Source organism: Trachinotus anak, unplaced genomic scaffold, assembly GCF_046630095.1.
Source record: "Trachinotus anak isolate AG129_WGS33_773 ecotype Australia unplaced genomic scaffold, CSIRO_AGI_Tana_v1 ptg000018l, whole genome shotgun sequence".
Classification (NCBI taxonomy): domain Eukaryota; kingdom Metazoa; phylum Chordata; class Actinopteri; order Carangiformes; family Carangidae; genus Trachinotus; species Trachinotus anak.
Window position 1 is genome coordinate 20,269,193 of NW_027273869.1, and position 12,679 is coordinate 20,281,871.

The 12,679-nt window shown below is 47.0% G+C and overlaps 1 protein-coding gene across 1 annotated transcript in view; it reads left to right on the forward strand.

Annotated features, from left to right (window-relative positions):
• Positions 1–11,725, forward strand: part of lrp6 (low density lipoprotein receptor-related protein 6) — a 33,703-nt gene extending 21,978 nt beyond the window's left edge. Inside the window, exons 12-23 of the mRNA XM_071501588.1 lie at positions 798–1,124; positions 1,243–1,445; positions 1,526–1,737; positions 2,493–2,683; positions 4,203–4,412; positions 4,538–4,663; positions 4,819–5,064; positions 5,152–5,262; positions 5,348–5,578; positions 5,664–5,800; positions 5,987–6,084; positions 7,138–11,725. Coding sequence (XP_071357689.1) covers positions 798–1,124; positions 1,243–1,445; positions 1,526–1,737; positions 2,493–2,683; positions 4,203–4,412; positions 4,538–4,663; positions 4,819–5,064; positions 5,152–5,262; positions 5,348–5,578; positions 5,664–5,800; positions 5,987–6,084; positions 7,138–7,450 — 2,405 coding nt within the window. The 3' untranslated portion in view covers positions 7,451–11,725. The remainder of the gene's footprint in view (positions 1–797; positions 1,125–1,242; positions 1,446–1,525; positions 1,738–2,492; positions 2,684–4,202; positions 4,413–4,537; positions 4,664–4,818; positions 5,065–5,151; positions 5,263–5,347; positions 5,579–5,663; positions 5,801–5,986; positions 6,085–7,137) is intronic.
• Positions 11,726–12,679: the final 954 nt, after the last annotated feature.

A 12,679-nucleotide genomic window follows, 5' to 3' on the forward strand; every position in this document is an offset into this window, starting at 1 on the left:
TCGCTCTGGTCCTGTGTTTATGGGAGGAAACTTCAAAGTGCAGCTGAAACAAAAGCTGCTGTGCTCTGTCGTTCTGTCCTGAAGTGGTCCCTCTCAGCACGTGGGTGGATGTAGACCAGGACCAAAATAATCCTTCACACAAAACTCCTAAAACTGTACTGCTATTAGACTCCGGGCTCTGCACACGCTCACACTGCTCTTACAACACTACCAATTTTGTGTGCAGGAAAATAGCCTCAGTCTTGGCGTGGGACGGCGAGGACAGAAAATAGCCTCACTGGGCAGATGTGTGCTGCAGCGAAGTCCTGTATTATTTTCTCAGCTTTTCCTCTAAGTTTGACACCTGGCTTTGATTTGGTTTCAGTCTTTTGATTTGTTGATGTTAGTCGACAAACTTTGGATATTTTAATCGAGTGTTTCAGTCTCACTTTCTTTGTGTTTTCAGAGTTTTTAATTCTTCTACATGATGTTTGAAAAACGCTACGAGTGAACCCAGCAGCTCTGCAGCACCAACAGATAAACACGAAATGTTGCTTTTAAAGGTCCATATTTACACTTCTTCAGTCAGAGGAGAGACTCTGTAGTTGTGATAATCCGGGTGTTGATCAATCTTTAACTCGACAACACTGAGCATGTGCGAGCCGGTGTAAACAGGAAGCAGATTGTCTTCTCTCCATTGATTGGTTGCAGTAAATCCTCTGAAGCAGGAACAGTACAGACGGTTGTAGAGTTCAGTAGTCGTGTGGGCAGAGCCTAACTCTTCTTCTCTGTCTGATCTTCCTGTTGTTTTCCTTCAGGTCAGGAGCGTGAGGTCATCGCAGACGACCTCCCCCACCCATTCGGCCTCACCCAGTACCAGGACTACATCTACTGGACCGACTGGAGCCAGCGCAGCATCGAGCGGGCCAACAAGACCAGCGGTCAGAACCGCACCGTCATCCAGGGCCACCTGGACTACGTCATGGACATCCTGGTGTTTCATTCGTCCAGACAGGGCGGCTGGAACGCCTGCGCCTCCACCAACGGACACTGCTCCCACCTCTGCCTCGCCGTCCCCGTCAGCAGCTTCGTCTGCGGCTGCCCCGCCCACTTCTCCCTCAACTACGACAACAAGACCTGCAGCGGTGAGACAACTTCACACCATGACGTCATCAACCGGACGCTCAGACGGATCTGATTGTATCTGAAGGTTTCTTTGCTCCTCTGACAGTAACAAACATCCTGTTTCCTCTCTGCTCTCAGCTCCCACCTCCTTCCTGCTGTTCAGCCAGAAAACCGCCATCAACAGGATGGTGATCGACGAGCAGCAGAGCCCCGACATCATCCTGCCCATCCACAGCCTGAGGAACGTCCGCGCCATCGACTACGACCCGCTGGACAAACAGCTGTACTGGATCGACTCCAAGCAGAACGTCATCCGCCGAGCACAGGAGGACGGGAACCAGGTGAATGTCCGATCTCTGCAGAGTAAGATTCAAACTGTTGTCTCTCGCCGCCCTCTGACCTCTGTATGTCTCCGACTCAGAGTATGACGGTGGTGTCGAGCGCTCTGGGCGGGCCCAGCCAGGGCCTGCAGCTGTACGACCTGAGCATCGACATCTACAGCCGCTTCATCTACTGGACCAGCGAGGTGACCAACGTCATCAATGTCACCCGCACGGACGGCAGCAGGGTCGGCGTGGTGCTGAGGGGGGAGCACGACAAACCCCGGGCCATCGTCGTCAACCCAGAGAGGGGGTGAGTGTCGAACACACTCACTAACATCTGTGTCGGGTAACAAGGCTGAAGTCTGAGAAACTGAGGAGATCGTTTTAAACTCATCTCTTCTTCTGTGGTTCTGTTTTCACGTGTGGACGTACGTTGCATCTACATTTAGCTGTGAAGTTGAGTCCAGATTCATCAGGAGGGAGAATTGTAGGTGGTTCAGGCAGCAACACTGAATAAAATTCATTAGAAAAAAGTGAGTCAGGTAGTAAAAAAATAAAAATGATGCTTTTGACAAAGTTCTTGTGATGAATTTGTGATAATTTGATGATGAATGACTCGTGTTGTAGATGAGTGTAGAATCAATCAGACAGGAACACGTTGGTGTGATTCCTGTCGCAGGAGCCAGATCATCATTGAAAATGTCCTGGAAAAGTCCTGGAAATTGATCTGTAGAAAAGAGCGGGAACCCTGGAGCTTCAGCAGCGTTCTCAGCTCTGGTTCCTGATCACAGTCATTTGTTCTCCGTGTTGGTTCTCCGGGCTCATGAAGGTCCTGAGGCCCGGCGTGGCTCCACGGTGCCGACTCGCTTGTTTGGAACCATAATTGCAGGGTTTCCTTCGTGCAGTAATCTCCAGGTCATTGTGTGGTTGAGAAATGAAGTCTGCAGATGTTCTGGTTCCTTCGGAGCCCGGAGAGGAAAACACGCCAGAAACAAACACTGAGGACTTGAACTGGACCCGTCTGAACCAGCTGGGACTCTGACTGCTCCTCGTTGTCTCCTACAGGTACATGTACTTCACCAACCTGCTGGAGCGCTCTCCGAAGATCGAGCGGGCGGCGCTGGACGGGACGGAGCGCGAGGTTCTGTTCTTCAGCGGTCTGGGGAAACCCGTCGCTCTGGCCATCGACAACGAGGTGGGGAAGTTGTTCTGGGTCGACTCGGACCTGCGGCGCATCGAGAGCAGCGACCTCTCCGGTGAGTGTGAGCGGTGTGACGGCTCCTCGCCATCCGTGCAGGTTCAGGGCCCCGCAGGTCCGGGAGGGGACTGGTAAGACCAGTAAGATGATCTGGTCCAGGTCTTCAGAAACATGTGAATCAGTCTGATTCTTGATCTCAGTCAGATTCAGGAATTCACACATAAAACACCGGACGTGTCTGTCACTCACTCACGCACTCACACTGTCCACCTCTCTGAGCCTTCACCCTCAGACTCGGAGCTGAGTGGAGATCCAGGTTTTGTGTTGTCCATGTTCGGTCTCTCTCAGGTGATCTGGTCTCACCTGCTCAGTCTGTTTGTTCCGTGACCAGTTGTTTGTTTTTATCTCTTGTGTAAATAAATAAATAAACAAACATCTGTCCCGGGGTCGTCGACCTGGAGCCTCCAGCTCAGCACATCCCTCTGATTCTCTGGGGCCGACAGGACTGTGAAGTGTCTGTTGGAGAGCATGGCGGAGGACGTAAACAGTACGCCATCATGCAGTCAGAGCGTCAGAGCATGATGGCGTGATGCAGGTTCCTGATGCAGGACAGACGGCCTCCGTCCTGCTCTCTGCTCCTCTGCTGCTCTGTGCAGCTGGTTTTGATCAGGTCTGAATGACGCCCCCGTCAGGACAGTTCGATTAACACCAGCTACTCAGCACTTCAGACCATAAACATGTTGGTGTGATGACAGAAGACAGACTCAGACTTAAACCTCGTCCCTGTGAATCATGATTCAGACTCTGCAGTGTTGAGCAGTGGTTTCATGAGCTGAAGGAATCTGTTCTCAGTTTCTACTGGAGTTTAATGTTTCTGCAGAGAAACTGTGACGATGATCAATACAAACACTTTGAGACACATTGATCTGGTTCATTGTGACATCACTTCTTGAGGATGTCATCATCTCTGATGTCCCTCCAGAATAAAGCTCCAGCGTAACAGAGGCTGCAGAACTTCATAGAGAATCCTCCTGTTTTAAAACTTCAGTCTCACAGTGAAACAGAGATGGAGACAGGAGCTGATCACAGCTGATCACAGCTGATTCAGCAGCTGGTGATGAGACACTTTGTCTCCATGGGAACAGATACAGACTGAAAACACTGAGCTCCAGTTGAAGCTCCATGGCAACACACCTGTTTACATCCAGAGCCCAGATTATGGGAACTGTAGTTGTAAAACCTTTTATATAACAAACAGAAGAAAGACAAAGAATATTAGTATTAACTCCCAGAGTTTTCAGCCACATGTCCTGGCCTGAGCTCCGTTGTCTTGAAGAATCAATATCTGTATCTCCAGATGTGGCTGAAGGTTTTATTGACAGATATATTTTTATGGCTGTTATAATTCTGTCCACATGACTCTGTAGCTGACCTGTGTGTCACTGTCCCCCCCTCCTGCCTCACCCTCAGTTTCTCACCTCTTTTGTTGCCTTGTTTCCTGAAGTCTTCTGCCCTACAACCTTGTTTTTGTTTTTCCCCCCGGTGTTTTTTTTTTTTTTGTTTTTTTTTAACTCCAGGAGCCAATCGGATCGTGATCGCAGACTCTAACATCCTGCAGCCGGTCGGACTGACGGTGTTCGGGAACCACCTGTACTGGATCGACAAGCAGCAGCAGATGATCGAGCGCATCGACAAGACGACACGAGAGGGACGCACCAAGATCCAGGCCCGCATCGCCTACCTGAGCGACATCCACGCCGTCCACGAGCTGGACATGAGGGAGTACAGTGAGTAGACCTGAGCCCCCACAGTCTCTCCGAGCCGAGTCCAGACCGATACTGTCTCAGTCAGTAGGTTTATGATGATCCGTCTGTTCAACTAAATAAACTCACCTGACCTTTGGAACCTTCAGGTAAACATCCGTGTACCTGGGACAACGGCGGCTGCTCCCACATCTGCATCGTGAAGGGAGACGGGACGACTCGCTGCTCGTGTCCCGTCCACCTGGTGCTGCTGCAGGACGAGCTCTCCTGTGGAGGTGAGAGCTGCAGAATGAAACGCACCCATATAACCACAGCTCAAGGTCCCCTTACTTAACTTTGACAGGGCTGAACCTCACAGTCTGTGTGTGTGTGTGTGTGTGTGTGTCCGTGTCCGTGTCCGTGTCCGTGTCCGTGTCCGTGTCCTCCTCAGAGCCCCCCACCTGCTCTCCGGAGCAGTTCTCCTGTACGTCCGGCGAGGTGGACTGCATCCCTCAGGCCTGGCGCTGCGACGGTTACGCCGAGTGCGACGACAAAAGCGACGAGGAGGACTGTCCCGTCTGCTCCGAGTCGGAGTTCCAGTGCGACAGCCGCCAGTGCATCGACCTGAGCCTCCGCTGCAACGGAGAGTTCAACTGTCAGGACCGGTCGGACGAGAACAAGTGTGAAAGAGTGACAGGTAACTCTCACCTGCCCAGGGGCGCTGCTGTGTAACATCCGGAAGGTGTGGGTCCAGATGTGCTGATGGTGAGTGTGTGTCTTGCAGTGCGGTGTCCTCTGGACCAGTTCACCTGCTCCAACGGTCAGTGCATCGGAAAACACAAGAAGTGCGACAACAACATGGACTGTAGCGACAACTCTGACGAGATCGGCTGCTGTGAGTTCACACGCTTCACGTCCGGAGCCTCGAACGGGCCTGACTCATCGGTTTTAACGCCGCTCTTCTTCTTCTGTGGTTTCAGATCCAACGGAGGAGCCGCCCCCTCAGCCCAACAACACCATCAGCTCCATCGTGGGCGTGGTCATGGCGCTGTTCGTGGTCGGCGCCGTGTACTTCGTGTGTCAGCGCGTCCTCTGTCCGCAGATGAAGGACGATGGCGAGACGGTCACCAACGACTTCGTGGTCCACGGGCCGTCGTCCGTGCCGCTGGGATACGTGCCGCACCCGAGCTCGCTGTCCAGCTCGCTGCCCGGTCAGATGCACAAAACAAACGCACCTCGCTCCGTCGTTTCTCCCTCAGCTGATGACGACGCTAACGTCTGTTTTCATATCGACAGGAATGTCCAGAGGGAAGTCTGTGATTGGCTCGCTCAGCATCATGGGCGGGAGCAGCGGCCCTCCGTACGACCGAGCCCACGTCACCGGAGCGTCGTCCAGCAGCTCGTCCAGCACCAAGGGCACCTACTTCCCCCCGGTGAGAAGGGGGGGGGGGGGGGGGGGGGGGGTGTAGAGAGAGAGAGAGACGTGATGAGTTTAGTGTGAACGATGGATCCTGATCATAATGATCTTATCAATGACAGTATAAATAGTTGTTCTTCTTGTGTTTGTTCCTGTGATCATTAACTTCTCAATGTGATAAATGTTTGTGTCTCAACCTCAGATCCTGAATCCTCCTCCATCTCCTGCCACCGTTCGCTCTCAGTACACCATGGAGTTCGGCTACTCCTCCAACAGTCCCTCCACCCACAGGTCCTACAGGTACTCGCCGTCTCTGTGAGGAACCAGAGTCACGATCTGGTTCTGAAACGTGATCAGGCTGCAGGATCGCAGTCGGCCGTGTTGTGGCTTGGACCGGTTCCTGCAGCACATGTGAACGTTTACAACAATCCCCCCCGAATGCTTCAAACGCCACTGGTTTCTCTGTGTTTTCTTCTCTGCGCCTGTTGAAACCCTAAACGCTCATCCTCGTCTCCGAGCAGAAGTTGTATTTATGCAGAGGAGTGAAAGTGTGTTTAGATTCTTGTGGGAAGGGGCCGTCCACTGCAGGAGCGCTTCCAGGAAGTCCAGGACCTTCACTAGTGTTTCCACTAAAGAACTAAATGTAGTTTCTGACTTTTCACAACACAACTGACCAGTCAGACACAATGATTCATCTGGTTCAACAGTAAATTTAACAACGCAACTCTGCAGTTGTTGCCTCACACCTGAGATGTTCAGACGCAGTGGAAACAAACAGGACATTTAGTTCCTGCAAATATTTGGTCAAAGTATTTTCTCTCTTTATCTTTGGTTTAATGTTGTGAAAACTAAACAGTGACTTTGTGTTTGGAGCTGTGGGTGTGAACAGTGACCCACAGACACACAGGATGAAAACATGTTGTGTTTTTATCGCTCATCACCAGATGAGATCGGACATGTTTGTCAGTAACGGAGCAGCAGCTGGAGCCAGTTTACTAACTGTCTGAACATCTGTAATTCAAGGCTCAGTTGTGCAACAGGACAAAATAAAAGTCATTTTGTGACTTTATTTTGAAATCTGGTTGAGATGTTTCCATTTTTTAATTAATATTTACAAACAAACCTGAAAGTTTGTTGTTTAATAGATCTTAGATAATGAGACAAAATGTGATTGCTGGTCATTTCCTCCTGGTGATTGATTATTGATTATTACAGTGACCTGGTCTCAGCTCATTGAGCAGAATCTGAGGACGTTTTCAGATTGTTGATGTTCGTTAAATGAGTTCAAGATGATAAAAGCTGTTGTGAAGTTCCGCTTCAGTGTGTAACTGTCCTCTGGTTTGTGTCCCTCAGTTACCGGCCCTACACCTACCGCCACTTCGCCCCCCCCACCACCCCCTGCAGCACCGACGTGTGTGACAGCGACTACACGCCAGGACGCCGGGCGCCGCTCAAGTCCAGCACCGCTGCCTCCGCCGCCGCCAAGGGCTACACCAGCGACCTCAACTACGACTCGGAGCCTTTCCCGCCGCCGCCGACGCCCCGCAGCCAGTACCTGTCGGCGGAGGAGAACTGTGAGAGCTGCCCACCGTCGCCTTACACCGAGCGCAGCTACTCCCACCACCTCTACCCGCCGCCGCCCTCGCCCTGCACGGACTCCTCCTGAGCCACGCCCCGCCCCCACAGCTCCGCCCCCTCACTGTAAATAGCAATTGTGCATATATGAGGTTAAAAATGGGAAAGAGAGACTGACGTGAAGAGGAGACAAAAAGGAAAAAAAGAGAAACGGGAGCTGCGGAACATTTGTACATTGAAAAAGAGAAAAGCATATTTATATATTTTCTATACAGTGTTTACTGATGATGCCATGGAGGTTTGTATTAAGAAATTTGTACATTTTTTAAGAAAAGGTTTTATTAAAATCATCACAAATATAAGTTGCCTTAAACCCGGAGAAAAAGAGGCTGAAGGACAAAAAGCACACGGTGGGACGTTTAACTTATCTGATGCCAAATATGAGAAACATCCACAGCTGCGGGAGGGGGCTCCCCCCAGAGCCCCCCCCCCCCCGGAGGCTCCTCCTGGCTGCCGCGCCGCTCGGCAGCCATCTTGTCTGTAGTTACCATGTAAACTGGATCGGAGCGGCTGGAGGAGAGGCCAGCTGAGGAAGCGGTACTGGGTCTTTGATCTGAATTTACCTCCTCGTCGTTAGTGAAGCGGTTCAGAGGATCCGGTCTGACGGGGATGTGAGTCATGTGTGAGTCCTGAAGACCAGGACGCCAGTTCTGAGCTGAAGCAATAACACTTGAGGCACATATTTATCAGCCAATCAGTCAGAGGGGATTAAACTACGGAGGCCCCGAGAGGACACGAGCAAAAGCTTTTCTGGTGCTCATGAAAACATCCAAACAAAAAGCCTCCATTGGTTTGTTTCCACTAGAAGAACGAGGAAGTACTCAGACTGACTCGTGTCCCCTCTGGGCCGCCGTACGAACACTACAGAAACATTTCCACTAACGCTGGAGATCAGGTCAGGGCAACATGACTCTCATCCTGAACTCGTCTTCATCACGATGAAGCTCAGACAGGATTGAAACCAAAACGTACGCTGGTGTTTGACACTTCCTGTTCTCACTGAATCGATCACCTGACTGCAGCTGTGTGTGTTTTCAGTGACGCGGCCGCCGCCGCGCTCATCCTCTTCCTCCACCTGCTCTTGGTTTTATTGAATCCTCGTCTTCACTTGTGGAGGAAGCAGCGTTTCCCACCAAGGACTCGATCTTGTGCCTGACCAGTTACACATCTTCATATCTTTTTTTATTTTTATGTTGTTGTTGTTGTTACTTTGAGGAAAAAACACAAAGGAAATCCAGTGCCCACTAAATGCTATATAGTATTTTTGTACCACATATTGTGTAGATAACGTATTTATAAGCTATATAGAAAATCATTGTAAATCTATCCATTGAATTCTTGCAGTACTTTTCATTCCGTCTTTTTTTATATTGCCTCATTATATTTTTCTACAGAATATCACTCCAAACGTACGGCGACAATCTCAGATCAGTCAAATCGAAGAACATATCCAGGTTTTTAGTGTCTGTTCATGTAAAGTCAACCTGATGTTTGAAGGACTGTTGTGCCAAAATAATCTTTTTTAACAAAGTGGAGGCAGAAAACCTGACGCTGGGACCAGAGGTGGGACATGAGGCGGCGTCCAGTCTGTTGCCTTGACGCTCGTGTCAACAATCTGCTTTGTGTGTTTGTTGTTAGTTGGTTTTTTTTTGTGATCCTCGTGACGACCAGAAATATATTTTTCAAGATGATTGGTGACGGTCGGAGGAGCGTCGCTGTGTTTCCCTCCCTGTCGTCAAACGTTCGGTACGTTGTTTGGCTCGAGAGAAAATACGACACCAGCATGAATTTGAAGACAATCTAATGCTTTACAAACACATCTCAACATATCACAGTGTTCAGACTCTGAATCTGTCTGTGGACATCTTAAGGAAAGAGACCTTTTTTTGTTGTTTTTATTTTTGACATTGAGAGAAAACATCGTCTTTTAGTCTGTGGAGTCGTTTTATGGCCATTTAAAGAAATCAGATTTTCATTCTCTAATATTTTATAGTGGAGTTCCACTAAAACCAACACATCAGAAACCAGGGGCTCAGTATCACGAGAACTATTTGGAGGTAAAGAAACATTTCTGCACAGCTGCTACAAATTTGTCAAATGTTAATTATTCACACAAATAAAATGGAAACAGTCAAAAACTGACAAAGTGATGATTTAAATAGTGGGAAATTTCAGGTCAGACATTCGTTCAGGACAAAAACTAAAACTCATTTAGTTTGATACAGAGTCCAAATAATTCAGTGACACTTTTTTTTTTTTTTTTTTATTGCTCCGTCTGGTGTAGATGATTCCTCTTGTTTCCAATGAAGTTTCAGCTTTTTCTAGAAATGATCGTCAATAGTTCCAAACAAATCTGTACGGAGTCCTCAAAGTGCCAGAGTCTGACATTTAATCAATCTTCTGCAAACAAGATAATTACACAAAATATCATTTTTTTTAAGCACAAGATAGAAATTTCAAATATTTATCTTGAACCTATGAGTCATTGTCTTTTTGTGTGCAAAAGATTTTAAACTTTTCCTTCTGGCTTTGTGAAACCGGCTCCTTTAAGAGAATCAGATTTTAGGTTTGTATGATGTAAATTTTAAACAGTTCAGTGATATTTTGAGGCTAAAATCACAAAATCAAATCCATCTCATTGATCTGAACAGAAACTCAAAGCAGCAGAAACCAGTGAGATGAACATGTTATTGGCTCCCTGCTGCCTCCGTACATCAACCTGTCAACCAGCTGAGAGCTACCTGTGGTACAATCACTGACACACATCCAGGTGTGTTTTCAGGCTGACTGCGCGCACACATCCACGTCAAATTAAAACTCGTTTTTGGGAGAGGTTCTCATTCGCTAACTGCACTTTACAGGACTTTTATTTTTTTAGCTGATTTCTGGTACAAAACGTCGTAGTTGTCAAGCAGCTGGAGTGAACTTGTGTAAAGGTGGATGTTTGGTTCGTGTGTTTAGAAGAGTCCAAAAAAAGATGGCCGACATGGTGAAGAGATTTTTGACTGTAAACATCAGATTTTCAGAGTCTGGTTGGTGACGGGACTTTTTTTTTTTTTTTTGGTAAATCCTTCCCTCAGATTATTGGCTCACTTTGTTTATTTATCCTTCAGTTTAACAGCATGACGCCTCAAAGTCCCTCATTTCTCCTGGAATGAATCATTTGTACAGAACTGGAAACTTGTACGTGAATGAACTGGAAACTGTAGGATCACTGAGGTTTTTTTTAACCACTGTTATTCTGTAATATGAGACGTCAAATATCAACAAAGTGTTGACATTGATAAAATTCTTATTTTTAGGGAATTTATTATGTCATTTGAGTTCATGAATTGTTATTTGAAGGATACAAGTTAAGAATGATGAGGGAATCCAAGGGCAGTAATTAAGTGCTATGATGATGTAATTTATGTTAAAGTGAAAGCACTAATTTTACTGGTGAACAGGGCTGGGTTTCTTTTTTTTAAAGTTCTGATACAAACCATAATTAAATTAAGATGCCAAATATTAAATATAAGAACTTCAGATAAAACAACCTAAAATTAGACATTTTAAATGATTATTTGGAGGCATTGCTACAAACTGGACGGGATGTTTCAGCCACAGGAAATGTTGACATTGTGACTGAAACCTGGAACTTTCTGATCATCATGAACTGACCTTTAATTCCAACTTTTACTACTTGACATTTTTCAAAATAAGATGTTACAGACCCTTTAATCTGGACCAGATACCCAGCCCTGCTCATTTACTGGGTTCATTGACCTAAAATCTCGTCCCTCCAGACTCTGCTCAGGCTTCGTATTTGGTTTGAAGCTACAATAAAACGCAGGCGACATCTGACAGAAACGAGTGTCGTTTAAAGGTTGACGGCCTGAGCTTCCACTTGGAAGTGTCATTTTGTACAGATTGTGAGGAATGTGGGTGAAAAGGGTAAAAGAAAGTAGAAATGTAAAAAGATTGAAAAAGGCTGAGTCATTTTTTCTTTTTAAAAAAGCACTTTTGTCTCCAGGTTTATCGGAGGTTCAGAGGAAAACAGAGAAGTTTGTGTCGTTTTTTGAAAAGCCCTTCATCCGTTTTGATCTCATGGTGCTTTGCGAGGACGTTTGTGGAGATGACCAACATTTGGTTCGTCATGTTCATTTAATTTCCACTAACTACGTTTTTATACGATGACTGCTTTACCTGTAAACCAGAGTATCAGATGGACCTGTACAGCCCATCCAGCTGCCACCATAAGCTGTTGTAACTGATGAAATGCTGATTTTTTTTTCTTTTTGTTAAATATAAAGTGAGTGAACTTTTACCTCAGTGTCTGTGTGCTGATTGATATTTGGGGGTGGGGGGTTCTGTTAATGAGGTGACACTGAAATTTATATCAAAACACTGATCAGAATATTTTTATTGATACTGTATTTATTTCTATATAACAAATACAAACCCACATAAAATAATCAAATTCATGTTCAGAGCAGTGAACGTTGTTCCTCAGCATTACAGACAAAACCACAGGTGAAATATGAAAATATCTTAGAGTTATTGGACTCAGAGTTGAGTTAATAGAGTTTGAGAATAAAAGTTTGAGAAAGTATGAGGTACAGTAATACAGGTTGGTATCTACATCATTATTATTATTGTTGTTGTTATATTTGCACACTAACCTTGTAACACGTCCTCTCGCTGTCAGATTGGTGACAGTTTCCTCTCCTTACATCCAGTAGTTAACATTCAGGAATTTAATAAAAGCTCAAATATACCTGAGGAGGTTGCACACAGTGAAATATACTGCGCCACCACGCATCAGCCCCACACAGCCCACTGCTTCACCCGCCCGGCTGCACCCCGCCTGTAGCCTCTGCTGCCATCTTGTGCATAAATTGTGTAGTTTTGAGTATTTCAGGAATTCTGTGTATCGGCTGAACTATCATATATTTTTGTTGCCATATGCGAACCACGGATTAAAGCTGCACAGTGAGGACAGGCGGATTTACTGAGACCCAGGGCCCAGTCAGACTCAGACAGGAGCTGAACAAACGGGAACACACAGGATGACCATGAAGTGACACACAACAACAACAACAACAGTGTTTTGATTCAATGAAATGTCATCACCATGATGTCAGTCAGCCTGAGCATTAACACTTACATCAGTTGGGCCTAATGGCAGAAGATCTAAGTCTAAGAATCGGTTTCCTTTTCCGAGTCGTTGCCTTTTCTCTACCGTAATAACGGAGCCGCTGCGGGAGCCGCTGCTCCTCAC